The sequence below is a fragment of the Callospermophilus lateralis genome, chromosome 8, assembly GCF_048772815.1.
Source record: "Callospermophilus lateralis isolate mCalLat2 chromosome 8, mCalLat2.hap1, whole genome shotgun sequence".
In the NCBI taxonomy this organism is placed as follows: Eukaryota; Metazoa; Chordata; class Mammalia; order Rodentia; family Sciuridae; genus Callospermophilus; species Callospermophilus lateralis.
Window position 1 is genome coordinate 11,207,875 of NC_135312.1, and position 13,213 is coordinate 11,221,087.

Sequence of the window (13,213 nt, forward strand, 5' to 3'; positions counted from 1 at the left end):
GACCCAGGCAGAGCCAGGTGTAAGGAAGACTCCTCCAGTCTCTCACCAGAATCTTTTGGGGAGATGGGAATTCTTGCATGCTCTTGATAGGACAGTGACATTGTTTTTAAAGAGCAGGTGGGGGCGGGGTTACAGCAGAACTAAACAGGAGTCTCCTGATTTCTGCCAGGGAGTCGACAGCTGGAAAGAAAAAAAACTTCACCTGGTGGTCAGTCTGATTAGATGGACTAGGCTGGCATCATTCCCCGCTCCCCTTTGCATCTATCCAGCTGCTTGCCAGATGTCCCAAGGGGTGGAGACTTCTGCCCAGCACAGCAAAGCCTGCCATGGCGGGGGTGGGGGGGTGCGGGGTCAACAGTGAAGCAATCACAGCCATCCTGCCTCTGGGCAGGTAATCTGTCCTGTCACCTGCCTTCTTCCTTTCCACAACCCCAAGGTTTCCACAGAGCTCTGTCTCCTTAGAAATCCCTTAATCTGCAGAAGAATTCCATCTCAACTGAAGGTGCCTGTAACCTCCACCAGTCTGTTGGCGATTTCCCTGTTCTTTTTCTTTGAAGCTAGATGTCAGATTTTGTGTTGATCCCAAAGAACTGTAAACAGAACTTATGAATGTGTCTTTTTAAAGCGAGGTCCTACTCCCCTTTCAAGCAGTTAAAAAGGTGGAATGGAAACACTCGCCACCAAAAACCCTGACCACTGCCGAACACCCGCATTACTCAACTTGCAATGCTTAACTGGTTTCCTACCTGTGTCTGTGTATATTTGACCAAAAAGGCAAGACAAATATCTTTTTTTCTTCCTTGCTGGCTTAAATTTTTAATTCTTTTCATTCCAAGTTTGGAGGTACTTGCATTGAAGCGTAATTTCTTAAATCTGGGTGTGTGAGAAACAAGCTTCCCCTGTGTGCAGTTCTTCTTCTGGCCCTAGCAGTCCCAGGCCATTAGCTTTGAGGATGTTCTTAGGAGCCCTGTGCCACATTAATGTTAGTAAGGGCTTGCACTACACTGGCGCCAATTTGGGGGAAAGCTCTGAAGAATTAATTTTATAAGAATTAATCTTATATTAATTCTATAGTGATCCCGTGTTTGACACAGCAGATGGTGGCGTGCCACCTGCTCTCCAGCCCTTGCCATTCCCATACTAGTGGCTTGAGGAGATAGACGGGAGCATGAGGCTATTCCACAAAGGGTTGCTTCAAGGCTTTACCTTCCCCCGACCCCATCCACAGCCTGCCACTCGCCCTCTGTGGAGCTCATCAGAACAGAGACACACACTGGGAGCCCACATGGCTTCTCTGCGGGGCACACAGAGCCACTACACCTGCATCCCACTGGTTGGCACTCCTGGCTCTAACTCCAGGCACACCTGCTGGCTCCTGCCCACTCTGCTTTGCTGCTGTCTGCTGGAGTAAAGGTTCCCAAATGCAGGAACCTAGATATGAAGGCCTCTGAAGCAGTGCCAGGGGCTCACCACTCTGTGGTACCTCACTTCTGTTCTTGTCCCTAATATAGGCTATGTATGTAAATCCCCAGGGTGCTGGGTTGGCACACCCTACTAAACTCAAGTTCCTCCAGTGGCAAGCTAGCAGCAGTCCTAGCCATATGGCACGGTGTCCGACGGGAGGTCCTCCCAGTTTCTGGAGAGTGAATGGATGAATGAATGAACACGAAGAAGAAACAGTGAGAGTCAAGAAACTGAACTTGGAAATGACCTCCATGAGAGCTGCTTTTAAAGGGAGCTCACCATTTGTAAACAGCTCTTTTAAGCTGCTCAATCAAAGTGGAACCCATGAAGCTTTCTTTTACTTGATGGACACACCCAAATCTGACAGTGCCATCATCCCAAGACGCCTACTCCACTGAAACCCAGAGTGTGTGGCCCAGAAGGCACAAGTCTGGTGTAATGCCACAGACAGCCCCTGCTTTCCTCCCCACGTTTCCACACCCAGGTGCCAAGAGAAGCAAACACTCACACCATGAGGAAGATGCCTCCGGTGTTGGATACGAAGCCTCTGGTGGTTGGGGTAGCGTGCTTGTCATAGCCGTAGACGCCACACAGCAAGCCCAGGTAAAAAAAAATCACGATGAGTAACAGCAGAAAGCAGGAAATCAGGCTACACAGCCACCTGGTAAGGCAAGCACAGGGTCACTGTAAGTAGGGCAAGGGAGGGCTACTCAAAGACTACTGGTAAAAGCACCCAGTAAGCTGGGCACAGTGGCACATGTCTGTGATCCAGGCAACTGAGGAAGCCCAGGCAGGAGGATCATAAATTTGAGGTGATCTCACTAAATTGAGTGAGAATGTCTCTAAATAAATAAATAGCACTGGGGATGTTGCTCAGTGGTAAAATGCCTGAGTTGAATCTCTAGTATCAAAGTCTCATGGCTTAAGACGAATTTCAAGTTCTTCCTGGGTTCCTGATGTGGAAGTACCTACCACCGTGGATAGACCATGATTAGAATACTAATAAAGAAATACCAGACTCTTTCCCACTGGACTTTCTCCAAAATATCTTGGGATCACAGTCATGTTCTAGGGCATTGTGTTCCTTACTGAACCAGAAATACTCTATGTGGTGGATGCATGGAACACTTAAAATTTTATGAGCATCCTAAATCAAAAACCTTCAGAATGGAAATCTCAATTTTGGAAGGGTCCAGTGAGACCTTTTAGGGTAATGGATCCTCAATTAGGTCTTCCTGGCACTATCCAAATGTGCACCACCCTTTCCCAGCAGCTAAGGGGCATTCAAGGGTACAGCTTCTTCCCAACACTTCAGAAACCAACAAGCAAAGAATTTGCTTCTGCTTACTGCCTCTTGACAAAAGTTGCCACTAAAGCTTTTCATTCAATTAAGAGCAGTTTTGCTAATTATAATGAGAGCTACCAGCAGCCATTCTGTGGAGGTTTTGTTCAGATATTCAGGACACAAAATTAAAGAAGTCAGGGACCTTGGCCTCAGAGAACTTTTGGAGTTACTAAATCATCCACTTGGTTAAATTTCTTTTAAAAATAAGCTTATGGGGCTGGGGATGTGGCTCAAGCGGTACCGCGCTCCCCTGGCATGCGAGGGGCGCTGGGTTCAATCTTCAGCATCACATAAAAAATAAGATAAAGATGTTGTGTCCACCGAAAAACTAAAAAATAAATATTAAAACCTCTTTCTCTCTCTCTCTAAAAAAAGAAAAAGAAAAAGAAAAAAAATAAGCTTATGATTTCAGGCAGGAAGAAGAGGAAGAGAGGAGCAGACAGACAGATAATTGCAGTCCTCTCTCTCACCTGTGAAGCTGTGATGGCTAATGAGTTTTCAAGATCATTGAGAAAGGCTCTGTCTTGTGTCCTGATAGCTGTGGAATGGCCCACAATGAAGACACAGCCAGTGTCCCAGGAAGTCATTCATCCTGGGGTCACGACTAATAGGACCTGAAAGGTCACCTCTGCCATCCGTATTCCAGCTGGCCTCCTAGTGAGTCACTTCACTTCCCTGAGCCCCAACTTCCTTGTCCCCAAAGCAGGGTAATCCATGGAGCACAAGCAGGGGACTCTGAGTGCTAAATGAGATGTCCTGTGTAAAGCACAGGGTGGGCACACTGAAACCCTTCCCTGAAATGCGAGCACCATCTTCATTATCATTTTATTATTTATCTTGTTCTCTTGCACACACACAAAAAATAACCTGCAGAGTAAGAAGCAGGCTCTGGGCTCTCCGTGGGCTTTGGCACTATGGACTACCAAGGGACACAAGGCTGAGGAGAAAATGCATTTTACATCTCAGAGGATCTGCTAAATTCACAAGCCCCTGAGCCCTTCCCCTCTCCTGCATGGCTACTCGTCCTCCCCAGGACCACATCGCACCAGCTGCACCTTGTAAACAAACACAGGTGCAGCCACTGCTCACCTGGGCTTGGAGAGATAAGTTACTGGTTTCAGGCACAGTCTCTTAAGACCACTCTTCTGGTAGAACCAACCTCGATACATTTACCTCACCAGAAAAGAAGACCTTCCAAATGTCCTCAATTACTTATTGTTTTAAACTGCCACCACATGCCTGGCTTACTAATTATAACAAAGATTCTAGAAGCCACTCATGATATCAAAACTGAAAATCATTAAATATTTGACTCAAGAACTTCCGGTCTGAAACTTAAAAAAAAAAAAAAAATATGGAGTCCATCATGAATTTGCATGCCACCCTATGAGTCATGGGCCATGCTGATCTTCTCTGTATTGTTTCAGTTTGGGTCTATGTGCTAAGTGAGCACTTCAACTTTCTGACTGAATATAAACTAGGGCTCACACATATCAGGTCCGGGCTTCTCGGTAGGACTTGCTTTCCTAAGGTTTTCTTGGCGCTAACAGGAGATTTTTTTGGGCACTGCAATACCAAGTTGCATGCTCCTGGTTTACCAGTCCAAGCAGGCACTCACCAGTAGGAGTCAACTTCTTCTGCCCGATGTAACTTCTGTTTGATTTCTTTTTCAATGTCATCCATGTGACTATTGAACTCTGACAAGGACTTCTGAATAGGAATATCTTTAGTTGCATCCTTGACGTTGGAACCCACGGTATTTAAGAGCTTTTTGATTTCTGAAATCAAAGCGACCTTGGTTATGCATTTTCCAACATGGGAAACACAGAAATGTTGTTTGGGAACCAAAGAGAAAAGCTCAAGCCACTTTCAGTTTTTCCCATGTTATGAACTGGTTTGTAATAAGATAGGATTCTACAAGAGCAAACAGCCATTGGAAGGCAACGACTTCACAAAACAGTGGCTGTGGGTGGGGACATCGATGGGCCATTAATGAAGTCAAGCTACAGGGGTTTTTTTTCTTCCACTACCTTGCTAAAAATAAACAAACCAACAAAAAAAACCAAATCAGAGCCCGGTGCAGTGGCGCTGGCCTGTAATCCTAGCAGCTCAGGAGGTTGAGGCAGGAGGATCACGAGTTCAAAGCCAGCTTTAGCAACTTAGCAAGGTCTTGTCTCTAAATAAAATACAAAAAGGGTTGGAGATGTGGCTCAGTGTCCCTGAGTTCATCCTCTGTTACCAAAAAAAAAAAAAAAAAAATCAGGTAATTCATATACAGGGTATGGCCACCACATGCCAGGCACTTTTGTAAATATCAATTTGGTTATTCCACTGAGGCAGGTATTCTAAATCCCCATTTTAATAAAACTGCCCTGAGGCTCACCGAGGTTAAGGCGAGCCACAGGCCTCTTTTTCTTTTTAAGAATATGCTGGTAATGAGGTTAAAAGCATGGTGTATCTAAGACTGAAGCCCTATTATATGATTTTTTTTTTTTTCTGGAGGGGAAAACACTAACTTCTCAGCCTAAGAAATGGCATCCAGAAACACAGTAATTCTCTAGGATTCGTTTTTTGAACAAGTGACCCTAGGTGATATATTTGTTACAATTTTACTTGACTCCTATAGTTTGGGACGTGTTAAAGAAGGACATCTGAAAGACAGGGAAGTCTCTCTGTGGCAGTGGAGACAGGATGAGCAGTTCCCAAAGGTGACACCAGAGTTCTTGGCGAGCAGTAGCTGAGTGGTGAAGGTGGCGGGTTAGTCTAAAACACAATTGATTAAAAAGTGGTGGGAAACTTTGCCAAAGTGTGTTTGTCACATCTGTGTGAAATCCAGAAACCAAAGGTACAGACAAGAGCAACCGCAGACCCGGTGCTTGGAGGTGGCTCACAAGAAGGAGAGTTGTTTCATGGTGGCTCACAGCCTCCTCCAAATGGCTCGTGTGCCAAAATACCGGAGGCTCTGGATCAGATGAATCTGTGGGCCTTTTCCCTAACACTGGGGTTTCGAGAAACAGGACACATGGACCCCATCTGATACGCACAGCTCCCGGGGGCCCTGTCTGCTTCTTGGCCTGTGTTCTCACTGTCCCCAGCCTTGTCAGCTGTGGTGACTCCATGTGTGGCAGGTGCCCTCTCTCAGCAAAGACCTCCTTCCAGACTCAGTCTGGACGCTGCTTTACCCCTTACCCACCTGGCTCCCTTGCTCATCTGTGGCCAGGTCACCCAAGTCTGATCAATGGCATCTGTACGCCTGGCTGGCTAAAGGACAGGCAGGGCCATGCCTTAGACTTCTCACAGCCCCAGCACCTGACACAGCCTTGCACGCAGTGGGTACTTCAGGCCAGGCCCAAAGGGGCAGAACGTGGAACTAAGGACACAAAAATAAACACTAGATCTCCAGGAGGACACCTCGGCCCTTGCCTGGCCCTGGGAAATGCTGGTGTGGGTCCAGGCAATGACACCGGGTGCTCCGGCCTCTGTCAGACTCACGGGGGAAGACTGAACACACGGGCACAAGAGGCCCAGAGAGGAGAAACAAGAATTAAACACAGGTTAATAAGCAGGGGGCTGCAGACAAACAGCGTGCCATCAGTCCCAAACGGACTGAGCTCTGTCTGCAACCTCTTCATGGCTCCATCACCCCAAAAGAAGCCCACAAGACATCTAAAGCTGTAATGAGATAAAATGCTCTTTATCCAGGGCTGGGTTTGTGGCTCAGTGGTAGAGCTCTTGCTTCACATGTGTAAGGCACTGGGTTCGATCCTCAGCAACACATGAAAATAAATAAATAAAGGTATTGTGTCCATCTACAGGTTAAAAAACAAAAAAAAAAAAAAAAAAAAAGGAAAGATGCTCTTTACCCAAACTCTTAATGAGCCGAAAGAACACTGCAAGGAAAAACAAAGTGAAATTATACTAACAAAATATTTTAAACCACTTGGTAACAGATACAAAGAATGGTTAAAAGGAGAGAGAGAGAGAAAATGGTCTTGCATAGATGCAGAAAGTTCTTCTCTAAGCAAATAACCATAAATTTATTCCCATTCCAGCACAAAAAAAAAATGCTTATATTGCATTCTGTCACCACCACCATCCCCAAAATACCATGTCCTGAATAGGCAGGATTCAGTCATTTAACACCTGAGAATCTCTCACACAGGTTCTGTCTCTCCAAGTCTGTAAACAACCTTAGGAGCCTAACATACCATTATATCAGTATCATGAGCAGAAAAAAAAAAAAAACAAAAAAACAACCTCCCCAAAAGACAAAAATAAGTCCTGACAGTCTTCCTAAACATTATCTAATTAATTAATTTTGGAAGTTCATTTTTAAATCCATTTAGAAAATAGAATAATGTACAGGGTCTCCTTCCTCTGGGAAAATAGTCAGAATGTGACCTTCCAAAACACAGTTGCCCTAAGGCCTGTGAGAGCCGTGGTGGGGACTCACCAGCCCAGTGCAGCTGTCAGCCCCAGCACCTGGTGGCTAGTGACCAGAACTGTGTTGCTTGGAAACATTTTGTTGTTGTTGTTCAAATCTGCGTCACTGACGGAAGATGACACAATCCAAGAGCTTTGATCTTCACCTAGTTGTCAGGGTTTTAGCGAGAGACCTTTTTTTTTTTTTTTTTAAATTAGAAAAGAACAATACAATTCACAGCCACATAGTTCTTTGAGCTGACCAACCATACAGTTCTTAACAAAAAGAGGTACCGAACGACCTCAGAAGATGACCTCACCTGCTACGATGTTCGTGGTTTGGATTTGCACCCTCTTAGGAATGTCATTAAAGGATTGGTAGCCCTAAAAAATATTTCAAAGTTAATTGATGTACAAGGTGAGCTGAAAACCAGTTGACCGACCGGTATTCATTTTTCTGCTTATTATGGAGTACAGAATTAAAACAAAAATGTAACATTCATCTTAAAGCTAAAATGACCATATTATGGTCATCAGGACTCTAAAAAAATTCCCTTTAGAGAGTGTTTTCTTCAAATTGAATAAATCAAAGATCAAGTTAATTATATATATATATAATATATATATATATATATATATATATATATATATATATGGTATCCCCTAATTTTAAAATCTCCCTTTTTGCTCACAATGATTCTAGGAATTATTATGGATATATACAATATATACATATACACACACACACACCAGTGGAGATGTTTTCTTAGGGTGCTATGGGTGCTGTGCAAGCCCAGGCCAGCAAAGCTAATAAACACCCTATGATGCACAGGACTGTCCCCACCAGCCCAAGGACAGTGCTGAGGTTAAGAAACTGTGAGCTGAACAGTCACTAGTACAGACATAACGTGAAGTTTTGAAAACAACTGTACTTTACAGTGCAATGATCCAATAAGAGACCTAATCTCATAGGAGGAGGGGGAAGAGGTCCCCAAACGCAGCCTAAAGAGAATACAATTGGCAGTGAGGCTAAAACAAGAACAGCCACGCCAAGCTGTGTGGCTCTGGGTTAACTCAGGGGAGGGCCATGGTATTTCTAAAGAGCTTCTCAACATCGGGCCTTCCCTGGAGGAGTTCAATTTGTGTTTAACTGCTTGCTGGTGCCGTCAGCCATCTGCCAGGGGTCACTGCCATGCTTCTAAGGTTCATAAGATTTAGGGGCTAGTCAATTCCCAATTCAGTCTAGCTATGTTGGATGCCAAAAGAAGAAGGGCCACAACCTCTGTTCCCTCAAAGGCAGCTAAGCTCCTGGCTTGTGTGTGTCTGCTCTCTTCACACACATCCACAGGTGGACTTGTAGATGTCACCATCATGGTATCCTGGCTCAATTCCCACTGTATAACAAGCCAAGTGACTCCAGGATGCAAAAAAGATCAATGATGTCAAATGACTTAAGGGGACACCCGCCTTGGCGGTAACTATAGACTGTATTATTCGTTTCTTGAGGTTTCTCTATAGCCATGCTTAAAGACACAGCATCGTGAACAAGCTTCCCTCCCCTTTCCTATGGGTCCAGGGCACTCTACTGAATCCCAATCCACGAAGAATCTTTATTGCATATTCAGTATCCACTGGTTGAATAAATCACAATTGTTGAGCCACCACACAAATCCTGGTGTCCCAGGCCAACGCTGCCCTTGCCTTTGTAGGGTTCACAGTCTGGTGGGGAGCAGAGTCATTAAAGGTCGTTATGGGTAATTATAGCTAGGAGGACTTTAAAGAATATTTGTCATGCTATAAAAATGTATTTTTAACGTGTTGACCTCGTCAAGATGTCAGGAAAATTCTTGCTAAGAGGGTGACATACGGGGATGTAGTTCAGAGGCAGACAATGAATTTAGCATGCATGAGGCCCTGGGTTCCATCCCCAGTACCAAAATAAACAAACAGCTGAACAGGTGGTATAAAAAGCTTTAGAAACCAAGTAGCCAGACAAAGGACGGGAAAGAAGGAGAGGAGAGAGAGCCAGGTAGAGGGAAAGCAGGTGTGAGACGGGGAGGAACAGAGAACCAGTGTGGCCAACTCCTGGGCAGAGGGCATCCTTCATATCAGGATTAATATGGGCCCTGCACCCATTGGATACTGAGCCCAGGAAAGCAGGGCCATGTTGTTCTTGATCTGCAGTGGCCTTGGAAGGGTGCTTTGCATATAACAGACACTCAACTAAAACTTCTTGAATTGGAATAAAACAAAATAGGTCTCCCTCTTCTTGTCAGTCACTCTCCAGAATGTCAATTTTTTTCTGTTTCCTAACATCTTACATTTGAGTTTATTCTTTAAAGTGATCCAAAAAAAAAAAAATTGATCTATTTTTTCTAAAAAAAAAAACAAAAACAAACAAAACATACCTTTTGGACCATGGCATCCAAATCATTTCTGAGAACATTATTAATATTTTGAAGTTCTGTGTCCATAGATGGGAGCTGAAAATTTACACAACAAAATATAAGGCAAGGTGGTTATTCCCAAATTAACCCACCAAAAATGGAATTAACTTGTATCCAAGCTCCAAAGCACTGATATTGTAGGGAACTGCTCCACTTTTCTCTCCCCCACCCACCCCTCAATAACACCAATCCATGTGGGGACTGAATCCAGTGGTGTTCTACCACTGAGCTAATCCCCAGCCCTTTTAATGTTTTATTTTGAAACAGGGTCTCACTAAAGTTGCTGAGGCTGGCCTTGAACTTCCAATCCTCTACCTCAGCACCACCCCCTCCCCAAAGTAGTTAGGATTACAGGCAAGCATCACCCATCCAACCTCGCTTTCTTTGGAAAGTTTGGGAAAACTCATTTCACTCTGCACAGCCTGGATAAGCACTTTAAAAAAAAAAAAAAAAAAAAAAAAAAGATGTTTGGAGGGCTCCTGATGCAGTCAACTAAAAATGAGGCAAAGCAATGCAAGACAGAATATATGTGACCTTCCAGTTACAAGTACTGAACGTTGGTGAATAAAGCAGTGAACAATATTGTAAAAATCACTTTTAAAAGTAATACAGGGGGCTGGGGATATAGCTCAGTTGGTAGAGTGATTGCCTTGCATGCACAAGGCCCTGGGTTCAATCTCCAGCACCAGCAAAAACAAACAAAAAGTAACACAGGGGCTGGGGTGCAGCTCAGTAGTAAAGTGCCCGATTAACATGCAAGGCCCTGGGTTTGATCCCTAGAACCAAAATATCAAATAAATAATATAAAAGTAATACAGTGAACGGGGACATTATTGAGAAACCTAGAACAAGTTTTTCATGTCCAGCACTGCAGGTGCCTCGGCAATCTCTGGTTCTTACTAACACTTGGCCCAGTGTCACATGTCTCTTGACGTTATGTGCCAAGGAGGACCCAGCATCACTCTACAATGAGTCCTTGGCAAATGCAGGTAACTTAAATCCAATACAAGAGATCACCAGACAAACCTGAGCAGATGGCCACTCCACCACGTAGGTGGCCTGCTCAAAAATGTCAGTGAGGGCTGGGGCTGGGGCTCAGTGGTAGAGCGCTCGTCTCACATGTGTGAGGCCCTGGGTTTGATCCTTAGCACCACATAAAGATAAATAAAATAAAGGTTTTGTGTCCACCTACAACTAGAAAAATATTTAAAAAGAAAAAAAAAATGTCAGTGTCACAAAAGAGAGAGCCTGAGAAACTGTTCCAGAAGAAAGAGGCATGACACTGAGAGCAACACGTAGCTCTGGCCAGGACTCTTGGCTGCAAAGTGAAAAGAGAGCTGCGAAGGGAATTTTCAGAAAAACAGACAACATCTGAATAGGAACCATGGAGATGGTGGTAGTGCTTATTGTAATATAAAACTAATACGTTAAATGCCAGAAAAACACATGCCCATTTTTTTCTACATTCCAGAACTTTATATATTCAAGTTGCCTGAAGTTCTTTTGTGGGGGGGAGGGGGGGAATCTACTCTTTGGGAAAATGGATAAATTGCTTTCCATTTGGGGGTTAATACATTAGGTATATGGTTTTAAAATATATTTTAAATTTCTACAGGAAAGTGTTCTGCTCCCCATATTATTTTTTTCAAGTTGAATTCAATCTAATGTGTTTCACCAAATGGCACTCCCCAGAAGGGGGCTCCATTGCATTCCTCTGCTCCTGCTGTAGCCACTCCCGTGTGGTGATGAGATGCCACTGTGCCCCTGACAGGTGTACCATGGCTTAGCCATGCCCACCCACCGGAGCACGGGGCCCTGATGTGGCAGGCTCTAGCAGCTCACCTTGCTCAATTCGGGGTTGCCCTCCAGCTGGCTCAGAGACGACTCAATGTTCTTGCAGATGTCACTCACTCGTGGAAGAAGGCACTCAGGGCCTTGCAGAGAATTCTGCATGTTTTGTTTCACAGCAGACAGGCTGTTGCTGAGCTGTTGGCTTCCATCCCTCAGGCTCTTAAAATTCTGGTTCATGTTCTCCAGGGCCACCTTGGTTTCTTTAATTGCTGCAGGAACACGGCCCATTTCAGAGCAGAGACACCAGGGCCCTTCCATCTATAAGACTGACCTAAAGGAACTTGTGATGAACTTGTAAAGGGCCTTAGACCACTGCAAGGGGCAGTCTGGGAGGAAGCTCAGGGCACTGCTGGGCTGCTCTGCCAGCTCCTCTGACCAGCTCAGCTCTATGGTATGGGGTCTCTTTCAACCAAGAAGCTGGGGCCAAGTACCAGCACAGGACTGTGATGGGGACACCTCAGTGCCCCCATTACTTGGCCAACAACAGCATTACTGCCCAACCTTGAAGAGGTCAGTGCAAACAAATCCATCCCAAGTGGTTTGAATCAGATTACACTTATATTTTAGTTATAAGTATTCCAAAAGCTGGAATAACCTACAGATAGTTGAGAGGAGAGTTTTAGATTCAGGCAGATTTAGGTATAGATCCGAGCTTTGTTACTACCTGTGTGACCCGAAGTAGATTCTGGAACCCCTTAAAATCAATTTATTCTTATTAAAATATTGAAACGATCACCATGTTGATCATGGGAACCTGTGGGGAAGACTAATCAGACCCAATCTCCTCAACAGCAGTGAGTCTGTCTGCATTGCTTTGGGAGTCCCACAGCCTAGGACACAGACTTATACCAGCAAGTCCCAAGTGATGATGGCTTTCCTGATTCTTCTGCGGGGTAGAATCCCCTACCAGAGACTGTGGATGTGAATTACAACTGTTTTTTACAGTGGCTCAAAGCCTCAGCGGTAGAAGTCATGACATTTAAACGGGAGGTCACTCTTTGTCTAAACAGGTAAGTCTTTGTGGTCAGGCCTTTGCTCTGTGGCTTGCAAAACAGACGGCAGAGCATTAGGCTGCAGTGCAGTGTTGCAAGGGAAGATGTGAAAGTCCTTAAAAACTGTTTGCAGTACCTTCCTGCAACCACATAAAACTCAGGTGTTAAAGACACACACACACACATACACACACACACACACACACACACACACGAACACATGCAATGGTACCATGGAATCTCTCCAAAAAGTAGCACAAGTTCTCCTTTTGGTTCTACTTCTATCTTGTATGGCATCTTTGGCAAGTTCTTTCATCTCTTGGTACCTTAGTTTCCTCATCTGTAAATGAGGGAGCTAGTTGGGCTGTCTCTTGTGATTAGGACTGTGTCCTGACAGGTTTGTGAAGCTGAGCCCTTGGATAGGTTAGTTAAAACTCATGTTAACTCGGTCTCATTTGGAGGAGCTTTGAGGATTTATCCAGAGACCTGGAGAGGCTTCCAGAATTAGGCAGCATGATCACTGATTTTACCACATGATTCTCAAATTATATCACTTCACCTGACTGAAAAAATAATTCTAAAGTCTGCTTCCATCTTTGCTCTTGATTCCAGGGTGATCGTATTTTAACAGGATTAGAGGCTACACTAGTGATGAGACCATAAAAGAGCACTCTGGGTATCAGTTTTTCATT

The 13,213-nt window shown here is 44.5% G+C and overlaps 1 protein-coding gene and 1 non-coding gene across 5 annotated transcripts in view; both read right to left on the bottom strand.

Annotated features, from left to right (window-relative positions):
* Window positions 1–13,213, bottom strand: part of Prom1 (prominin 1) — a 150,038-nt gene that overhangs the window by 72,406 nt on the left and 64,419 nt on the right. For all 4 annotated transcript variants that reach the window (XR_013092142.2, XM_076864400.2, XM_076864399.2 and 1 more), the window contains exons 8-12: window positions 11,521–11,738; window positions 9,640–9,714; window positions 7,552–7,615; window positions 4,428–4,587; window positions 1,973–2,125 (exon numbers count right to left, since the gene is read on the bottom strand). Coding sequence is in view for 3 of the 4 variants with exons in the window: in XM_076864400.2 (XP_076720515.2) it covers window positions 1,973–2,125; window positions 4,428–4,587; window positions 7,552–7,615; window positions 9,640–9,714; window positions 11,521–11,738 (670 nt within the window). In the remaining variant the exon portion in view is untranslated. The remainder of the gene's footprint in view (window positions 1–1,972; window positions 2,126–4,427; window positions 4,588–7,551; window positions 7,616–9,639; window positions 9,715–11,520; window positions 11,739–13,213) is intronic.
* LOC143406647 (U6 spliceosomal RNA) lies at window positions 4,158–4,262 on the bottom strand. The gene has a single exon (XR_013092280.2). It is a non-coding gene; the product is annotated as a U6 spliceosomal RNA (small nuclear RNA).